A 22,101-nucleotide genomic window follows, 5' to 3' on the forward strand; every position below is an offset into this window, starting at 1 on the left:
GTGGTTCTATTTATAGTTTTAATTGTGTATGCGATCAATAATGAATAATATCTCACGATCACGGGTTGTGCTGAGCCTCACTTGTTGAGGTCGATGATGGTATTAATTTGGTGTGGCTGGTTTATCGTTTACAATTTTTATACTTGAATAATGATTAGAAAAAAACGCTATTTAATAAACGCTATAAAGGGAGCAAAATAATTGATGTAAAATTATGTGCTTGCAAACGTTTGTTGATAAAGAAAATTTTATAAGGGTGTGCAAGAAAGAAACTTGAAGCGTGGCTGACATTCTCCCTGTAGTTTATTTACATTGTACGATGACGAAAAATGAATGTTAATAAACAAATTAGAATATATATATATAAATTTATATATATATAAATATGAAAAAATATTAAAAACTGAATCCTTTACTGAGTATTAGATAATAAGCAGAAGTAATTTAATTTGCGTGGCTGTCACATGACTAAGGTGATGGTCTTCAGAACAATCTCCTTTTATGTACTCACTTGAAGAGCTACACTTCCTGAAATCCCTCAGCCGGCTTATTTGAAATGCTTTGACATTTCGCAGAAATTAAAGTCCGTAAGTACAGAATTGAAAATGGCATTTATTCCTTTTCTTGTTTGAATCCTTGCCTTTGGGGACTTGGACAAATGACATGATTATTCCAGGCTGAAAGGTGTCGGATAGTTCTGTTGGTAGCGTTCTTCCCCCTTAATTAATCCCCCTCGTCGGTTTAATCCCCCTCGTCGGTTTAATCCACCTGGTGCTGTGCTGGGGGGTTGCATCTCGAAGCAAGCAGGTCTTCAGATGGGGACCTAAAGTCGGCTGTCCCATGTGCATTTAAGCTGTGGCCGTTAGAACACCTGATGGTATCTCGAAAAGAACAGGTCATTGTGCGCTTGTACTCTGCCTAAATTCCTTGCCTAGAGTTTAATTGGATATGCAGTTTAATTATGAATGGACATGGAGGCCTGGTGGCTTACTATGTTAGGGTCTTGAGTTCAAGCCCCTGTCATGTCGTTGAATTAACACCAGGTGGGTTGTTGACTCAGCCTGTCATCCTTCCGAGGTCAGCAAAATAAGCCTTAGCAATGACTGGTAACATGGGGCACTGCATCAGCGGCACAGCCGTGCTTCTAGGAGATGATGCAACCAGAAGTCACAGGCTGCGTAGGAAACAACAAGGGACGTGTATCTTGTGTTTCATTAAGTGAATTAAAATAATAGAGTTGTACATCGAAGATAATGATAATAGGATTTGCTTGGGGCATCATGTCCCAAATGGTTTCTCATTTTTCTTGTATATCCTTGTGTAATATCTATGTTTGTTGTCTGCCTCTCAGGAAAGTATGAGATTTAATGAACGGGAGCTGGCAGCCCTTGCCAATGGCGGAGTTCGAGAGGTGCAGTTGCAAATGCGAGGTGTCAGAGGAGGTAGGGAGTTGCTTGAAGATTTAAGATTCCTTTGCTAGCTATTCCCATCTCAATCAGCAAGTTGTGTCTGGATGTCGGTATACCCAATTTATTTCATCTGCTCTCATTTAGTTATATATGCATATACAGTACGGAACAATAACTTCTCCGAGCCGTTGGGTTGGCCTGTTTAGCATTCCCATGAAAACCTCTGATTCGTTTTTCTGAGAACCTAGGTCCAAATCCTATGTGCTGTCTCTTGTTTACTAATTGATTTGTGATTCATTCACTGTAACTGTGCACTGATTTCTACTACATCCATGTTCAAGCTCCTCCATGAGATAGATGTACCTTAATGTATGCAAAAAGTTTAATACTGTTGGGATATGCAGTTTTTGATCATATGCAGAATACATGCAGAAATATTGAGCTTGAGAATGATCCCTGCTTGATTTTCATCCGTCCTGGTTTAGTACTATCGCACTCGCAGGAGTATCGTTGAGAGAGAGGAAGACAAATGATGAATTGCGAAAGATGATGGGAATAGAGCCTGTGATGGATGCTGTGAAGAGAAACAGTTTGAGATGGTTTGGTCATGTGTTGAGGAAGGATGAAAGTGACTGGTTGAGAAGAGTGATGGAAATGAATGTGGAAGGAAGTAGAGGACAGGGAAGACCGAGAAAGACTTGGCTAAAGATGGTCGAGGAAGAAATGCGGGCAAGGGGGTTAACAAGGAGAGATGCAGAAAATAGGGCAAAATGGAGAAGATTGTCATGGGGACCGCAGGGCTAACCCCCGCTCTAGCAGGGAAAATGGCCTTTAAAATGCCTGTTGTTGCAGTGAACCTCCAACAATAAATTGTAATATGTGATTTTAAAAATAATTCATGTATAAACAAGGATCAAAGCCTGGTGTTGGCTTAATGGTTAAGGTGGCTGGCTTAAGATCTTAGGGTCTTGAGTTTGGGCCCCTGTTGTTCTGTTGAAATAACACAAGGTGGTTGACTCAGCCTGTCAACCTTCCGAGGTCGGCAGAATGAGTACCAGCTTACTGGGGTAATATTCCATTCCAGAACCCTGTGTCGGAGTGACGAACTGTCAAGGATTGCACTTCTTAGCCAATGGAACTGCCTCGGCAGCCCAATGTGTCTCACGGCGTGAATGGAAAGGTTATTATTATTAAACGAGGATCAAGAGCACTTCTGTGAAGCTTTACATTTTGCGTATACAATCTAACGGTTCTCAGTTAATACCAAGGGGGCCAAACCAGTTTTTTTTTTTTTTTTTTTGTAAAAACAGACATGGCGTGCTTTAAAAGGTTGGCTGCCAAAAATTATATCTATATATATCTTGGAACAAAATGTATATGGACAACCTTGCCAACAAGCTACTGGAAATCTGTAGGAAGCCTCTAAACAACATGACCCTATACATGAATACGGCGCCTTTAGCAGCGATCAGCCATTATGGTTTGTCCATGTTCCTTGAGTGATGATGAAGGAAAAACTTAATTCTAACAAACCAATTAAATCATAAATATATTGTTATTACTCCCTGAACCATTTACATCTCGATATCAAGGTATATTTTGGGGCAAAACATTAAATAATTGTTCAAAATGCATGCTTAATCCTGAATTTAATTGTTTTGTTTGTGAACGTAACATAAGAAGACGCATTTCTGTGGTGCTGTTAGTTATCACTTTCTGATTCACTGCTGCTATCAAGGGTGGCAGGGTAGTGGGCACGGCTGCACTTCTTTTTCGATCCCTGACAGCGGCAGCCGATATAACAGGCAATGTTCTTCTTCCCACATGAGCAGTTTGTGTTGCAGCCTTTGGTGCAGCCACAGGAGATTGTGTGCATCATCTGCTGTGGCCAGGTCGGGTGTGTGGATCGCACTGGTACCAGCTTTCCATCATCCACGGCCCACCTATAGTCCTCACATGGTTCGACACTCTGCTTGCAAATGTGAGCACTCTTGTCGATTGCAGTCGCCAACGCCGCATGTTTGAGATGTTGGAATGCATTCTCTGTGGGCGGTAGCATCTTCAGCAGAGTTGACTTGTTGTTTAGGAACTTGTGAACTTGGAACTTTCCAAAGTCTGAGCCCTCGAAGTTATCACCCTTGTTGGTATATACAGCGACCACAAGCTCCTTTGCCTGGTTGATTACATCTGCTGTGATTTGAGCAGGACCTTGATATTCATCTGCAAAGTCTTCCAATGCCAAGATGTTGGTTGTCTTGCTTCTGTTTAGCTACACCTTCTTCCCAGTAAAGTAGGGGTAGCTGGTGATGTCTCGTCCTCTCAGACTGTGAATGAAGGGCAGTCCTCGGCTGCTTGCAGGTCCCAGTGCACCAGCAATCTCATGGATTGGTAGATAGCTCTCTCATGCAGTTTGAACCCACAGTTCAGGAAAATCTTTCAGCAGCATTGCAGCATATAACAATGATATCTGTGTCATTTGCGTGGATGGTCATTCGGTCCACCTCCTCGTTCTGGACACTGTACACAGAGTGCAGTATGACCCTGGTATCGCCTCGGCCTCTTGTTGAGTGGACTCCAAAGCAGCGACGTCTGTGACTGTACCCTCTGTAATCAGCACACTCTTAGTTTCTTCCTTGAAGCCACCACCCAGTTACAATCGGGTCGAACCTATGGTTGGAGCTCTTCCCCCTGGCACCATGTCTCACACAGGAAGCTCAGCAGTCCAGTTTTGTTGGCAGACACAGAGAAGAACTCCTGCGGGTCAGGGGCTCTGTGCTGCTCACTGATTTCAAACTGCCTTAGTGGTCGTGACCGGGTGTACCTATGCTGCTGCTCTGAAGACTTCAGGCAACACAAATTGACATAATGTTAGCTTTCACAATAAATATCTATAAATTATATATAAAAAAATCCATATACCCAGGGGGCCAAATGGGTTTAACAGACACGGTGTGCTGTAAAAGGTTAAAATTTTCAAACATAATTCTATGGTTTTCCGAACACTATTTAATGATTGGCCCAATATTATGGCTTGCAATGGAACTGCAGTTGGTACAGGCTGTCATAATTACTTAGTTATGGTCTATTTGGGTTGCTAGAACTAACTTTTCCATTCGTGGAACATAGATAAACCATAATGGCTGATCACCGCGAAAGGCGCCATATTTGTGTATATGGTCATGTGTGTAGAGGCTTCCTACAGATTTCCAGTAGCTTGTTGGCAAAGTCCATATACATTTTGTTCCTAGATATATATAGATATGTTTTTTTGGCAGCCAACCTTTTACAGCATGCCATGTCTGTAAAACCCATTTAGCCCCCTGGGTATAAGCTTTCTATGAGCTGAGATGCACAGGTGTTTTTTATTTTTTATTTTTTTATTTAAATGTTCATGTGGTTGTCCACTATTTCCAGATACCTGTGATTTTCCCAGGCGTTTCATTTTTTTTTTTTTAAGGAGGAAGTGATTCGAAGAGGCGACATGTTAATCATGTGGGGGCCGCCCAGGCCCTGATAAGCTGATGACATCCAGGAAGCTTGAAGGGGCAGTCTCAGCATATTTTGACTCTTTAAAACTCAAGTTTTTAATTGTCTAGCCAGATAGCATTTCTTGTTCATGTGATTGAAAACGATATCTCTCATCTAATTCCCCACAATCACACTTTGTCAAGATACTTGTCCAAATTTTTGTATTCAAACAATGAATAGAAGAAATAAAGAACAATGAGTAAAGAAACGCAAAACAATGCGTATGCTGTATAGTGGGGTGCCCGGATCCTCAGTCATTTATTTTCAGAAGTTTTATTTTCAGTATCGCCTTGAACATTAGAGTCTATAGAACAATTTTGGTCTGAGTGGGCAACAATCAGGGGGCAATGAGGTGGGGTTAGGTGAAATCTTGAAACTGTTCTAACTTTTGAAGTGATAATCCAACCTGAGGTGTCTTCAGATCTGAGGTGTCTTCAGATTTGGCATGAAGCGTAGCAACTTTTATTTTCAGGTATATTGCTCCAAGAATCCACATAAATCTGTAAAACATGTTGTTTGGGATGATTGTCAGCTTGGCCAAATGTGTTTTTTGAGTTGCTTCACAGGTACATGAGAGTGGAAGAAAACCGGTGTAACTTGCAATGTATTAGACATCTACAGGCCCCATTTTAATTGTTGTTGGCTCCTTAGTCATTGCCATGAACATACAGGCTTCCATCTTGTGCTTCGCCACATCTAATTGTTGTGTAATCAACTTCGTCCGAATGCAATCTTCTGCCCCTAAGGCATCAACATCTTGGTATTTCTATCATTTTCTTGTTCTATAGTTTCGGTATAACTTTCTCTTTAGGTATACTGGGAGCAGCCTGGAGAGGGGGTTGGTGGATAGTGGGGGAGTGGGGCAAATATATTTTGTGCCATGGCTAATAATTCCCCCTGTCCTGCAGCAGGGGTCAGTAAACCACTTGCACTGTGGCATCTGTACAGGGGATGATCATAATCACAAGTCGTGTGTGTTTTTTGTCTTGCAGTGTACAAGGAACGCCTTGTGAAGCTTGCCAAAAATTTCCTCTTTTACTATCGTCTAGAGGAAACAGAAGTAAGGAGAACCTAAATTTAATATATATATATTTTTAAATTGCATAATAACAGCATGTTTGTTTTATTTAGTCTTTGCTTTAAATAATCTGATTGTGTCTTCAAATCGTGTTGAATGTCCAATCACTTTTGGAATTTGAGTGTGTTAAGTGAGTGTGTTAAGTGATCTGCCCTTTGTTACCTTCGCAAAAGCGGAAGGTTATGTTTTGATCGCTGTGTATTTATTTGTATGTCTGTGTGTGTGTGTGTATGTTATTCGCATAACTCAAAAAGTATTCAACCGAATTGCATGAAATTTGGTGGGATGATTGGTTATTATACGGGACACATTTGATTAGATTTTGGGAGCAATCGGGTCAAAGGTCAAGGTCAAGGTCACGAAAAGGTCAAAATCGTATTTTTGTTGTTCTGTTCCCTACACTCCCATGCCAAGTACAGAACAGTAGCTGCGGCGAAGGTATGCGCTCTACCGAGTGCCCGTTCTAGTTAAAACATGTGGATGTTAACTCTATAACAGACGTGTGGGTTCTGTATGGGCCCAAGGGCAGTTGTTTGACTCATTTTGTCTGTCTCCGAAATCTCTGAAATCGGTGTATAATTTATCAATTTGTTAATCATAATATTGTGACAGTATTAACCAGAACGAAGTCGATGGCATGCCATCGCAAATCCCCATGCTTCCCACCAAAAGCAAAGTTGAAAGATTGTAAAAATGTTCGACCAGGATATTTTTCATTAAAAAAAACGTTTTTTAAATAATTACCCAATATCAAATTTTGAGTTAAAAATCTTCTGTGGTGACCCCTGTAACTACAGGTCCCCACTGTCTGGGGCATGAACTGGGGGTCGAATTCAATAAAATAGTTACATATTTCATGCGTCCCCCAAAGTTGTTTACATAAACAAAGTGTCATTAACGAATGTTTTAAAATGTGCCCGTATACAAAACACATGCTGCTATGGGACGTGGATTGACATCACCACCTATTAAAACCTGACAAACCACAAATGCATTGAATGTGGCTTGACATGGCAGTGCAGTTTCTTTTCCTGATCAGAATTTTTTTATTGCTGTTTTTAGGTACTTTTTTTTAGTCTTTTCCCAACCTTTATTTAAATAGTGCTGCACAGTGTTAACATGGATTCGGAATGTATACTACGGGGTGTTTCAGTAAAAATAGAAACCCAAAGTTTTTGTAATACTTTTAAATTTGCCATTGGAACAACATGAAACTTGTACAAAAGAATGCTTGTAATATGTAGAATAAAGTAACACACAGAAGTGAAACTGGTGATTTCAGAAGACAGTTCACAAAACGTGTTCTACATGACTGCGCTGGTACAGCAGGCACAAATGGATCCACCTGATTAAGTTGTCGATAACTTGGCTGCATTCCTGAACCGCAATAGCTCTGATGTTGGTGGTAATTGCATTTTTGAGGTTGGAAATAGTCTGGTGTCTCCCCTTGTGAAATCTATCCTCAGGTAACCCCAAAGATAGAAGTCAGATGAGTTGAGTTCCAGTCCGAATCTGTCCTTCTAAAGATGATTTGATCAATGAATTTCTGTTGTAGCCGCTGTATCGATCTATTGGAAGAATGAAGTGTGGCCCCATCTTGCTGAAACCATTGCACAGCCCAGTCGATCTTTTATCCCTCAACCCTGCTGTGTTGGTGTGTTTCCACCAGTCCTCCCCCCTATTTCTGCCTTTCTTTTCGTTCTTTTACGTCCTGCTCCGCTGTGTGTTCCAGCTACTCCACAAGCCTCTACAATGTGTACAAATAAAAATGAAGAAGCGAACCTCAGCATATATCAACTGCTAACCTCAATCCTGCCCACAGCCATAACCATAACCTTAACCATAACCATCTATCTATAATTCCAGTAATCTCTGTGTGTGTGTGTGTCTGTGTGTATGCGACCGCTGTTTCTCGACAACTACCGGTCCGATATACTTGAAACTTGCCAGGTATATTGCTGGGGACCTGAGGATGTGCCTTTTCAAGGTTTCATATTAATCGGACAAGTAGTTACCGAGCTATGTCCAAAAAACGATTCAACCAATCAGAGAGCAGCGAGCTATCACGTGTGCCGAACGTGGCGAACAGACTCTGCCTCGGACGGCACATTTGAGAGCGTATTCATTTATTTCACGTTGGCAAACTATGTTGCCGCTATGTTGGCGTTAAACTATGTTTTAAAACTAATTAAAACTAATTTGCGATTCTTTCGCTTTCCTGCGCGTTTGTGCACGCTATGGCGATTTCTTTACCAAACTCCGCAAGCCGTTCGCTTTGGACCAAACCATTTCATGTAAATAGAGGGGGGGGGATTGTCACCGTACTCGCAAGCCGTTCGCTTTGGACCAAACCATTTCATGTAAATAGAGGGGGGGGATTGTCACCGTACTCGCAAGCCGTTCGCTTTGGACCAAACCATTTCATGTAAATAGAGGGGGGGGGGATATAATTTTAGATATATATATAGTACGGGCATGCCCTAGTAATCTTAATGCTAACCTCAGCTCAAATGCAGAGGATGCATGTGTTAATTGTGGAGGGATGGGAATTTTGTGTGCAGTACTGCATTGCTTATTATCATTCCTTCTCACTGTCCCCCTTTAGATTTAGTTTTTTAAAACGAAACCTGATGTACACAAATAACAGAAAAATCAAATGAGGATAAGTGTAATGGTGGAGGAGACGCTTCACTCTGCACATTTCATTTGTAATGGGAACGGCACTTGGTAGAGCGCAAACCTCCACGAGACCGAATAGTTTCTGTTTTGTATCCCACTGATGGGCCGGATCTGGATCCGTACCTTAACCAAAATCGAATCGGCTTGTTTTTGTCACCGAACCAACTCGTCCACATAGTTTTGTCATAACTCGTCCACAAACTTTTGAAATATCATGCTATACACTATACAGTCACGTGAAAAAGTAAGTACACCCCATGTAAAGTTTTGACTTTTTCAACATATTTCAACATACAGCTATTTGATCTTCATTTCAACAATATTGATAGATAAAGGTGATATAATATAACAAATATCATGAAACATTTACATTTTGTAGTCCATTGTATAATTTAAATAAACAGAAATGCAAATTTTGCATGTGGAAAAAGAAAGTACACCCCTACATTTATCACTACTTCAAATACCTAAAATTAGAATCAGGTGCACCAGCTCAGGTGCAAATGATTAGAACATCGTTAGAGGGGATCTTGGAGGAACCGGTCTTATTTAAACCTCAGACATTTAGTTTGCTTTGCTCTTTGTTGTTGAAGTGTGCGGCCTCACCATGCCTAGATCAAAAGAGCTCTCTGAGGCCTTCAGAAAGAAGGTTATAGATGCCTACGAGTCTGGGAAGGGATTTAAAAAGATCTCCAAACAATTTGAAATCGATCATTCGACTGTCCGGAAGATCATCTACAAGTGGAGAAGATTCCAAACAACTGCCAACTTGTTCAGGCCAGGCCACCCCAGCAAGTTCAGCCCAACAGCAGACTGCAAGATGCTGAAAGAAGTCTCTAAGAACCCCAGAATGTCATCACGGGACCTACAGGTAGCTCTTGCCACTGTTGATGTCAAAGGGCATGAGTCTACCATTAGAAAGAGGCTGCACAAATTTGATCTACATGGGAGGTGTGCCAGGAGGAAACCTTTGCTGTCCAGAAAGAACATCAGGGCAAGACTAAAGTTTGCCAATGAACACCTCGGCAAAGACCAGCACTTCTGGAACAATGTGCTCTGGACAGATGAGTCAAAGGTAGAGCTATTTGGCCACAGTACCAGAAGACATGTTTGGCGAAAACCAAAGACAGCATTTGACCACAAGAACCTGATACCAATTGTAAAGCATGGTGGTGGAAATATTATGGTTTGGGGCAGCTTTGCTGCATCAGGGCCTGGGCAGCTCACCATCATAGAATCCACTATGAATTCTTCATTGTACCAGAGGGTGCTTGAGGATAATGTGAGGCCATCTGTCGGAAAGTTGAAGCTCAACCGAACATGGACCTTGCAACATGACAATGACCCTAAACATACCAGTAAATCCACCATGGAATGGCTGACAAGAAAGAAATGGAGGGTTCTGGAATGGCCAAGTCAAAGCCCGGATCTAAATCCCAACGAGATGTTGTGGGGGGATTTGAAACGAGCTGTGCATGCAAGAAACCCCTCAAACATCGCACAGCTGAAAGAATTCTGCATGGAGGAGTGGGCAATAATTTCTCCCAGTCGATGTCAGAGACTGGTAGACAGTTATATGAAATGCCTACTTGAGCTTGTTTCTGCCAAAGGGGGCAATACCACTTATTCAAGCCAATCTGAGTCAATGGCTAAGATGGGATGTGTGGCTTAGGCCTCCATCTCAGCTATTACACATGGATATGTTTCCACATTGTCATTGTATGTCATAACGGCTTGATCTCGATATTTATCAACGCCATTGAACATCACATTTTCCAGGGAAACAAATCGTTTTTTATGCCTCCACCGACAAAGTCGCTGGAGGCATTATGTTTTTGGGTTGTCTGTCAGTCCTTATATCCGTGCATCCGTCTGTCTGGGCTAAACCTCGTTTTTCTCAGCCACCATATGTCTGACTGAGACAAAACTTTCAGGATATGAGTCACACCCATGCAGAATGTTTTTACGATAATTGTGACGTTGTATGTCACATGGTATGGCAGCCATCTTGGATTAAAAGCAACAAACAACATGCATTTTAAGGCCATTTTCCCTGCTAGAGCGGGGGTTAGCCTTGCGGTCCCCATGACAATCTTCTCCATTTTGCCCTATTTTCTGCATCTCTCCTTGTTAACCCCCTTGCCCGCATTTCTTCTTCCACCATCTTTAGCCATGTCTTTCTCGGTCCTCCCCGTCCTCGACTTCCTTCTACATTCATTTCCATCACTCTTCTCAACCAGTCACTTTCATCCTTCCTCAACACATGACCAAACCATCTCAACCTGTTCCTCTTCACAGCATCAATCACAGGCTCTATTCCCATCATCTTTCGCAATTCATCATTTGTCTTCCTCTCTCTCAACGATACTCCGCACATCCACCGAACCATTCGCATTTCCACCCTTTCCAGCCTTTGTTGCTGCTCTGCGTTCATTACCCATGTCTCGCTCCCATAAATCATAACACTTCTCACACATGCAGCATACACCTTTCCCTTCAGCTTCACCGACACTCCCCTCCTCATCAGCACGCCACTCAGTTCCCAAAACTTTTTCCATGCACATCTCACTCTTGCAATCGTTGCCGAGTCTGATCCACCTTCTCCATTCAGCATGTCTCCTAGGTAGCAAAATGTTTTCACACTTTCCAGCTTCACGCCGTCTCCAAGATCCACTCTCAACATTTCCTCCATCTGCAGCTCCCTCTGTGCACACCTTACATTTGAATGTAGCTTTCACACTGGTTAATGACCCTCTCAGACCACTTCATTTTTGATGAACCCACTCAGCGCACATTGTACATTGAATGGAGTTCACTCCGACACCCTTCCTGCACACAGCACATGGCCACTTCCCAGTTCTTTCCACCTCACCACATGCTTTACCACTTGCCATTACCTTCGTCTTTCCTATATTCACCTTCAGACCTTTTGTCTCCATACATTCCTTCCACTTGTTCAGCTTTTCCTTCAGTCCATCCATACTTTCCGCAATCAACACCAGATCATCTGCATACAACAACTCCCACGGTAAACCCTCCTTTACGTTCTGAGCCAGCACTTCCATCACAGCTACAAATAGTAGTGGACTTAGTACTGACCCCTGATGCACTCCCACCTTCACCTCAAACTCACCACTGTTCCCGTCCTTCGTCCTTGCAGCTGTGCGCGCTCTTTTGTACATTGCCATCACTACTCTGATCAACCGTTCCTCCACTCCCAACTTCCTCAATGCCCATGTCAATACTTCGCGTGGAACCCTATCGAATGCTTTCTCCAGATCAACAAACCCAAGAAACAACTTCTTCCTCTTCTCCATGTACTTCTCCTGCAACTGCCTCACAATAAAGAGCGCGTCTGTCGTTCCTCTTCCTGGCATAAATCCAAACTGCATTTCGTCGATCTTCACCTTCTTCCTTATCCTCCTCTCCAACACCCTTTCCAATACCTTCATTCCATGCTCCAATAACTTTATCGCTCGGTACGAGCCACACTCCAGAGGGTCACCTTTCCCCTTGTCTAGAGGGACGAGGGTACTCAGTTCCCAATCCACTGGAATGCGGCCTTCTTTCACCACCAGATTACAGATCTCTGTCATTCTCTTACACACCCCAACTTCCTGCTGCCTTCCACATATCTCCCACAACTCCCGTCGGCCCTCCCGCTTTTCTACTCTTCATTGCTTTGATCGCTTCCTCAACTTCCTTCTCAGTTATCTTCTCTGCCGGTCCTAAAACTGGGTTACTCTCTTTGTTGCCATCCCATTCAATCTCTGTATTCAACAGCATTTCCATATAGCTTTTCCATCTTCCTTTAATTCCATCTGGGTCCACAACGATTTGTCCCACTTCATCCTTCAAGCAACTCACCCCCATCACATCACACCTCTCTTTCGCTATCTGCTTTGCAATCCTGAATACCGCTCTCTGATCCTCTTCCGAATCCAAGCTTTCTCCGAACATTTTCCTACATGCCTCCTGCGCCTTTGCTACCTCTTTCTTTGCAGCCTTCTTGGCTGCCTTATAACCTTCATGCTCTGCTTTTTCTGCTCCCGTACCCTTCGCCTTCTGCCACTCCTTGAACTTCTTCCTCTTCTCGTCAATCCTCTTTCCAACTTCCTCATCCCACCACCATGTTTCCGAGTGCCCCGGTGGTCCTTTTGTCCATCCACATACCTCACCAACGGCTCCCAACAGACTATCTTTCATTGACATCCAACCACTTTCAAGCTCACAACATCATCCTCTAACCTACTCAGCCTCTCTTTTAATGCCTCCCTTACTGTCACCTCTTTCAACCTCCACACCTTCATTCTCGGTTGGTACTTCACCTGCCGAGCTCTCCTCGCACCTTTCACCCTTATGTCGCAGACAACCAAGTGGTGCTGTGAAACAGCCTCCTCCCCTGGGATCACCTTTGTGTCCCGGAGGTGCCCCATATCTCGCCTACGCACCATCAGGTAGTCCACGGTTGTCGTCGACCCACCTGACGTGTATGTAACAAGCTTATTATCCTCTTTCTGGAACTGAGTATTACAAATCAACAAATCAGCTCCATCAGCAAACTCCAAAATCCTTTCACCCTCTCCATTTCTCACACCATATCCATAACCCCCATGAACTCCCTCAAAACCGTCCATACTCTTTCCCACATGTCCATTTAGGTCTCCTCCTACCACAACAACTTCCTCATCTTTCACGTTTTCCATCAGTTTCTCTTTCGCACACCAGAACTTGTCCTTCTCTTCATCGCTCCGACCAACCTGCGAAGCATATCCTGAGATGACGTTCACCAAGAGCTTTCCAATCATGATTTTCACCATCATCAACCTATCACTCACTCTAGTCACACTCACCACACTGTCTACCAACCCCTCAGAAAACAGGACACCAACACCATTCACGCCCTCCGGGCACCCTTGCCACACAAACTTGTATTTCTGTCCCTGCCTACCCTTCACCATTCTCAAACCACTTCCCTTCCATCTCGTCTCTTGTACACAACATATGTCCACTCTTCTTCTGATCAATACTTCCACCACTTCTCCTGATCTCCCTGTCATTGTCCCTACATTCCATGTCCCAAACCTCAGAAACCGATCTCCACTTCAGGCTGTACCCTGCCCATATGTAGTTGTAATTGTCATGGTTCTCTTTTTGAGGCAATGTTTTCACGGCCGGATGCCCTTCTTGATGCCAACCCTCTTAGTCGCCTCTTACGACACGCAGGGATACAGTGTACCTATTCTAACCAGGGTACACACCGGGATAAAGCTTTGAATAAAACCAAACAGGTTTAATCCCGAACAAATAAACGGAGAATGAAATTCTTGAATGAAAAATCTTGGATTAAAAGCAAATAATGAAAAAATATTTCTCGGAAACCGCTGAATGGAAATATTTTAAACTTGGCACATTGTCAAGTACTCCCATTGGGGAACAAAAGCATGATAATGATGACATCATAGGTGAAGTGATGTACCAGCCAAAAATGTTTAATCGAATTCCTTATCCTAAAAATCTGAAATTGCATGCACATGATCTATGACTCATTTTAATTGAAATATTAAATTTATGACATCATAGGGCACATGGTTTGGCAGCCATTTTGGATTTAAGGAAAATATTAAATAAGTATATCTCTGAAACCGCTCACCCTATCAATGCGTAATTTTACAAATATCACCCAACAGCACTGTTGCATGCAGTTTGAAAATGATGTCTGTCGTGGAAATCAATCAGGTCCACAACTTTGTCCCATAGGTAGGTTTAATCTCAATTATATCTCTGGCATCATCCTGTAAAAATACAATCATGCAATAGATATCAGGATCTTGGTATCATACAGAGAGGACCGATAATAATAGTCAAAGCAAGCGAGTCTAGTATATATGTGCGAGTCTAGCATATACGTACCATTCAAGACTACATGTAAAGTAAATGTCACAGGAGTGGCTCAGCGTCGCGGATGTCCCAGGTTTTATAGACGCCCTTCATTGGCTGAAGCGAGTTTCTCTCCTGGGTTCAGCTTTGGTATAATTTCACTACATTCTCCCCGCCGTTAGAACTATACTGCCGCTAGGCAGATCGCAAGCGTGCGTCAGCATTAATTGATTGGGGTACGTCATTCCATGTCAGTCGGTCCACCCGTAGCGGTCGGGGTGGCGAACTACCCTGCCAGCCCGTGTCCGGAAACTACCGGGTACGGCGTCCCCAAGCCCGGAGTCCCCTGCGTCGGAGTAGCCGCTGGAGGCAGGTGTCGGAGGGGGCACCTCAGAGCCTTCAGGCAGGGGTGTAGGTGACGACAGAGGTGACGGCAAAGGTTCCATAGAGGAAGCTTCGGTAGAGTCCATAGACTCGTAGATCGGTTCGTCGATATCCCTATAAGGGTCGATGACCCCACAAGGGACGAGATGGCGTACGGAGACAGTGGACTCACGTCCATCTGCCGTCAGCACACGAGCATGCTCGGGATTAGCCTGGAGTACCTGCACCTTATCCACAAAGGGGTCGTACTTGCTCGTGCGCACCGCTCGTTTGAGATAAGCCGGCCCCGGCTCAGCGAGCCAGCTGGGTAAAGATCGGATACTACCCGAGCTTCTAGGGTGGTGGAACAGTCTTTCGTGAGGAGTCTGGTTGGTGGCCGTACATAGGAGAGCCCGGATCGAGTTCAGAGCCGCAGGTAGCGACCAAGCCCATTTATCGAGACCCCGGCCGAGGGTCCGGAGGTTTAGCATGACGGCCCTCCATATAATCCCATTGAAGCGTTCGATCTGCCCATTCGCCTGGGGTCTGTACGGTGTGGTGTAACTCGAAGCAACATTATTTTGGAGCAAATAACCTCTCACCTCCTGTGACAGGAACACCGCACCCCGATCGGTATGCACGTAGGCCGGATACCCAAACATAGAAAACAAATTCTGCAGGCACCGTATGACCGTGGCAGCCGTCATATCCCCGCACGTGTAAGCAAAATGGAATCGCGAGTACTCATCAACGATAGTGAGCAGATAACGAGAGTTGCTCGACACCGGCAGCGGTCCTTTGAAATCCATTGCCAATCTCTCCCACGGTCTAGTAGCCCTAACCAGCGTCCCCATGGGAGGGTTGTAAAAACGCGGTTTGAGTTCCGCACATATAGCGCAGTCATGGCAGATCCGGCGGATGTCTTCAATCGAGTACGGCAGATTACCACTACGCACAAAATGAGCGAAACGCGCCACCCCTGGATGACACATAGTGTCGTGCAAAGTGCGCAGCCCCTCCAAAGTTACGATCCCCGCGCACGAAGCCGGCTTCGATAAGGCGTCGGCAACCAGGTTATCCTTCCCCGGGCGGTATGTGATGGTGTAGCAGAAGTCGGCGAGTTCGACACGCCAGCGAGTGATTTTCTCATTCTTAATACGTTGAGCATGTAAGGTGTCGTACATGAACGCAACGCTTTGTTGGTCCGTGATGATTTGGAAGCATCGCCCGAGTAAGTACGGTCGCCATCGCCGAATCGACTCGACGATCGCGTACGCTTCCTTTTCGACAGACGAATGCCTCCGCTCAGCGGAGGTGAGAGTCCGCGAAAAGAAAGCCACAGGGCGCCCCCCTTGGGAGAGAGTCGCCGCTATCGCATGATCCGAGGCATCACTTTCTAAGATGAAAGATTCGCTCTCGTCAATCGTCGCCACAGCGGCACCAGCGATGTCGGCCTTAAGGCCCCCGAAGGCCGCCAAGGCGGCCGGGCTCATGGGGAACGTGTCGCAGGCCACGAGGGGGCGGAGCTTCGCGGAGAAATTTTGCACCCACTTCGAATAGTGGGCGAACAACCCGAGAGCACGCTTCAGTGAAGCTCGATCGCCGGGCGGGGCCATATCGAGCAAAGGTCGCAGACGCTCCTTATCCGGAGAGACTGAGCCATGGGTCACGGTGTACCCCAGAAGATCTATCGTGCGTTGAGAGTAACGACACTTAGCCTCATTCATGGTTAGGTGATACCTATGCGCGACCTCGAGGAAGCGCTTCAGATTAGCATCGTGATGCTCCTGGTCATACCCACAAACCGTAAGATTGTCCAGATAGACAAAGACATCTGTCAAGTTCTCCTTAGTAACGAGGTCGTCCATAGCCCTCTGAAAACAGGCGACCCCGTTCGTCACCCCAAAAGGTAATCGGATGAACTGGTATAACCTTTGACCCGATTCAAAGGTGGTGTAGATGCGATCAGCCCTAGAGATGGGGATCTGATGATACGCACTACGCAGATCGAGAGTGCTGTAGACGGAGTACTGGGCCACCAGTCGTACTAGCGCGTCCATCCCCGGTAAGGGGTAGGCGTCCAGCTGTGTAAAGAGATTAACCGTCTGTGAGTAGTCGATTATTTATCATGCGCCGGCGATGGGCCTCACTTCGCACCACTAAGACCTGGGCCCGCCACGGCGACCGGCTAGGTTCGATAACACCGTCCTTTAAGAGTTAGGCCGTTTCTTCCGCAATGAATTGCGCGTCCGCTCGTGAGTAGCGCCGCGATTTTACCGCTACAGGAGCGCAGTCAGTGGTCAGGTTGGGGAACAGCGAAAGAGGCTCAATTTCCATTTTCGCGAGTGCACACACAGCAAGCGTGTCCGTCCCACCGAATTCAATTTCCAAACGTCCATGTCGCTTAAGAAAATCGTGTCCTAACAGGATGTCAGCACATAAGGCAGGCAAGACCATGAGATGTACATCGGAAAACATGCGTCCCTTTATCACAAGTTTCAATCGACATTCCCCCTTCGTGCTGAGCCGAAGTCCCTGGGAGGCCATGAAGATCCGTCGTGTAGTCCCGATGACCGGCCACCCATGTTGACGCACGAGCCGCTGATCGATGAAACTATCCGTAGATCCTGTGTCGACTAGGGCCCGCGCAAAAATGCCTTCGACCAAGAGCGGGATAATGGCCTGATCAAGGCCAGAAGATCTGGCAGGTATTGCGCCGTCCGAGCGAGAAGATCGCGCCTCGCGCGTGGATCCCACACCGGCTACAGTTTTCCGGTCGTTTGAGGAGCCTCTGGAGGGCCCCCGTGCCAAACGCATAGTTGGTCGTGCCGGACCAAGAGCGTGTAGTTCGTACGAGCCGCCGTCAGATGGCGCTCGTGTCACGTGCGAAAGATCACAGTCAATTGTACTTTCATGTGCTCAATCAAGAGCGTGTAGTTCGTACGAGCTGCCGTCAGATGGCGCTCGTGTCACGTGCGAAAGATCGCAGTCAATTGTACTTTCATGTGCTCGATCAAGAGCGTGTAGTTCGTCCGAACTGCCGTCAGATGGCGCATGCGCATGCACAACAGGAGGAGCTTTCAAAGCCGGAACTTTTTGTTTGTTTGAGGAAGGCGTTCAAACGCCAGTCAAGGTCGGTCGCTCCGTGGCCGGTCGCGTTCGCGCCATTTGTTGTGGCGGCCCGATGTATCTCACCAAGGACGTGCGTGCAGCCAGGGGCCCGGGAGGAGGAGGACAGCTCATCAAGGCCGGGTGAGGCGCCCCGCTCTGTGCTCGGTCCGTTGGCTCGGCGATAAGGCCATTCAAGGTCGCGTGTGCTCGTGTGCCCCGCGCGGCCTTCTTGCAGACTTTAGCAAAGTGTCCTTTTGTAGAACACAAATGGCATATGGCTTCCCGAGCCGGACACGCTGACCTGGGATGCTGTCGGTTGCCACAGAAGTAACACGTCGCGTTCCGGTCAGGCCTGGGCCTGGCTGCTGTAGCTGCTGCCAGGCCGGAATCCGAGTCCACCTCGGGAGCGGCCAGGGGCTCGGCCGTAGTCGAGCCCGCACCCGTATCCTCGGCGGTAGCCCTCTCCGGTCGCGCGAGTTGAGAAGTCCCCGCGATGACCCGTGCGTGGTCATAAGCGGTAGATTGTTCCCGGGCCTCAGTGTAAACGTTGGCCAACCGTAGGGCCTCCGCGAACGTCAGGTCAGCTGTCTCCAAGAGCCTGAGTCTCAGGTTTGTAGAGCTGATCCCAGAGACGAAAGCGTCTCGGACAAGATCGTCCTGGACTTGCTCGTGAGTCCGTACCTCTTGAGTGCTGTCCGCGAGGAAGTGCCGCAGCTCCTGAGCGAAGCGATCGATCGACTCGGTTGGCTGTTGACGCCGCGTGGCGAGCAGATGCCTGTTGTACACCACGCTCCGTTTCTTAATGTAGAGTCGCTTTAGCTCTGCCACGGCGGCATCGTACGTCGTACATCGTGCGATGCTCCTGTAGACGTGGTGGTCGACTTTGGTCTGTAGCACAGACAGCTTCGTTTCAGCGGTGGGAACGGCATCCTGGGCGCCGAACTGGTTCTCCAGCGTTTTGAGCCAGTGAGTGAACACCGAGCCCAAATCCTCAGCTTGTGGGTCGGCGCTGAGTGTCGGTACATTGATCATCTTGTGTCCCGCCATTTCCGTAGATCTTAATTGAGATTAAGTGTCGTGGAAATCAATCACGTCTACAACTTTGTCCCATAGGTAGGTTTAATCTCAATTAGATCTCTGGCATCATCCTGTAAAAATACAATCATGCAATAGATATCAGGATCTTGGTATCATACAGAGAGGACCGATAATAATAGTCAAAGCAAGCGATTCTAGTATATATGTGCGAGTCTAGCATATACGTACCATTCAAGACTACATGTAAAGTAAATGTCACAGGAGTGGCTCAGCGTCGCGGATGTCCCAGGTTTTATAGACGCCCTTCAGTGGCTGAAGCGAGTATCTCTCCTGGGTTCAACTTTGGTATAATTTCACTACAATGTCATAGGTCACAGTCATCTTGGATAGAATAACGAACCTTATCTGATCAACACAAAACTTCACAAACGTGATCCACTACCCATACATATGCAGAGTGATGGCATCTACCCGTTGTGGGACTATGTGGAGGCATATTGGTGACACAGTCGCATTGTTCTAGTTTTTGCTTATGCTCAATTTCGTGTAGTTGCATGTCCATTGTTGGCATGAGTTATTGAAAGTTCCAAATTCGCCTTTGCCCATTCAAATGTACAATAAAAAGTAGCACAAGCAAATGGATATAGAGATTAATTTCTGGATGTAATAGAGTAAATGTGATTGCCTCAACTAAAAAAAAATAAATTCTGACCTATTTGAATTTGCACTTAGTTTGAACTTAGAATCAGTAGCCCTGGTTCAAATTATTCTTGCTTTTTAAATACCTTGTTGAGGCTCATGGAAGAGCTAGTATTGGTACACTGAACAGAACGGGACAAAAGGAACAGTAGACAGCAGTTTTGAAGACCAAGATGAAGGCAGATTTGACAAACAATGGGTGTGGGGAGGAAGGAGTGGCAGGAGCGGATGCATGGGGTAGACAATATTGACACAAGGAAAAACCCAGGAGGGAAACCGGAAATTTGTAAGGAGGAGGGATTGGGGCGAGGGAGGTGGTTAACGTGGGTAGAAAGATCGTGGTGTTGGATTGGGGATGATCTGAGATGGTGGTGAACAGCTGTCTTGAAGACTTGGTAGAAAGGATGAGATTGAAGAGAATGTGGAAGTTGATTCAACAAGCAGAAAAAAGGAACAAATGAGTGGAGGAGAGCAGTGATCCAGCATTTAGGTAGTTTCACCAGAAGAGGGTTGATGATGGACCGTGTGCTCTGCAGAAACATAGGGGTGGGGCGAACAAAGCATGGAAAGGGCAGAGGGTGCAAGACCAAGAAAGGCGGTAGAAGACAGAGACCACTGACCTGTCTGCGATGGTAAAATAAATAGACCTTTGGAGTCAGCTTAATCGTGGGAGATTCCAATAATTATGAAGGCCTTGGTTTCCTCTGTGTCGAGCTGAGCAAGATGTGAGTCAGTGGAGCCAGCCCAGAGAGGGGAGCAGTCCTCCAAGCTGGGGATGAAGGCCTTGTCGGAGTTCAGGTGTGCCAAAGAAGGGCTTTGTATGATGGAGGATGCCCAGTCAGCGGCTGGCTTTGGAGGCCAACTTTGAAATGTGGTTCGCCCAATAAAGATCATGGCTGCTAGTGAGACCTAGGAGTTTGAATGGTCAAATTTCTTCAAGAGGATTGTTTAGAAAGGAGATGTGGCGAGGTTAGCTGTGACCATATGGTCCAATCGGAGATAAAGTGAGTGTGATATTTGTCAGAATGGAAAGACATCTTCCAAGTGGTTGACCATCTTGTGATTTGTCAAGGTCTGAAGAGAGGTAAGAGGCTGCAGCCTGTCTGTCCGAAGGATGAGGGATGTCACGGCAGAGGGTGGAGTCATCAGCAGAGAGATAAAAGGGGATTTTTCAGAGTCAGAGAGATCATTTATGCAGATCAGGAAGGAATAGGACTGGGCCCAGAAAACTACCTTGGGGGTAATCCAGTCTGAACAGAAAGAGGAGATGAAAGGATTCTGTTGAGAGCCACACATTGGCTGCGAGAGTAGAGGAAGTCAGTAAGCCATGCGTGAGGTTGACTATTGATGCTATATGCAGAGTTTGGGGAGCAAGGCGGGATGCCAGACTATCGAAAGCACAATACTCTGACATTGAGGGCCTCCATCCATTTTTGGGTGACTAGAAGCGTGTCAAGGTAGAGTGACCTTGTCTGAATCCAAATTGGTGATCTGAGATGAGGCTGTTGGAGAAAAGGAAGGATTTTATATCAACTGCGATGATGGATTCCATGGCCTTTCTGATGATTGGAAGTACGCTAATATGTCTATGGTGAAGGGGATATGTTTTTGCAACCTTTATGTAATGCAGTGATGTTGGCTGATTTCTAAGCAGATGGAAGATGACCTCGTGCAAATGATAGGGTGAACATGGTAGAGAGAGGAATTGCAAGAGCAGCAGAGCAGGATTTTAGGACATGTGAGCTGATGCTGTCTGGTCCAGTTGCATAATCAGAGTCGAGGGTTGCTATAAACTTATCAGGTGCAAAAGATGGAGTCCAGGAGCAGTTGGATACGACAGGGTAAAGTGGGTACAGAGAGCGAGTGTTTGGGCTCACAAGATTTAGTAGTCATAGAATTGAGGCATTCGACCTTTTTTCGAGCCGAGTTGGCTGTTGTGCCATTGGAGGAGAGGCAAGGGATGGAGTGGACACACCTGTTGCGGGCTTTGTGGAATGAGCTGATATTGCCTTCGGTCAGGTTAGCTTTCCAGGAAGAGAAGGGTAGTTGCTTCCATACAACTGCCTCACCACAGGATTCAGTATACCATTGGCAGGAAGAAGGGTAGGATAACTGAAGTCTAGATAGTTGAATGTTTAAAATTTGTGCAATGATATTGTTTACCATGAGCAAGTTGTACAGAAAGCGACATCAATACTGGTCAAACCATTTTACCCAATTTTGGGTAAATCAGTATGATAGCCAACATAGTCATGTGTGCTGTGGAACGGAATTATTGTGTTATTAAGTTCCCTGTGATGGGAAACATCACACTAG

At 45.7% G+C, this 22,101-nt stretch overlaps 1 protein-coding gene across 2 annotated transcripts in view; it reads left to right on the forward strand.

Moving 5' to 3' along the window:
* Positions 1-424: 424 nt before the first annotated feature.
* The window catches only part of PLEKHJ1 (pleckstrin homology domain containing J1), a 29,726-nt gene continuing 8,049 nt past the window's right edge, over positions 425-22,101 (forward strand). For both annotated transcript variants that reach the window (XM_068107773.2, XM_068107774.2), the window contains exons 1-3: positions 425-587; positions 1,352-1,442; positions 5,930-5,997. In XM_068107773.2, coding sequence (XP_067963874.1) covers positions 1,358-1,442; positions 5,930-5,997 — 153 coding nt within the window. In that variant the 5' untranslated portion in view covers positions 425-587; positions 1,352-1,357. The remainder of the gene's footprint in view (positions 588-1,351; positions 1,443-5,929; positions 5,998-22,101) is intronic.

The sequence above is a fragment of the Myxine glutinosa genome, chromosome 2, assembly GCF_964187855.1.
Source record: "Myxine glutinosa chromosome 2, kmMyxGlut1.1, whole genome shotgun sequence".
In the NCBI taxonomy this organism is placed as follows: Eukaryota; Metazoa; Chordata; class Myxini; order Myxiniformes; family Myxinidae; genus Myxine; species Myxine glutinosa.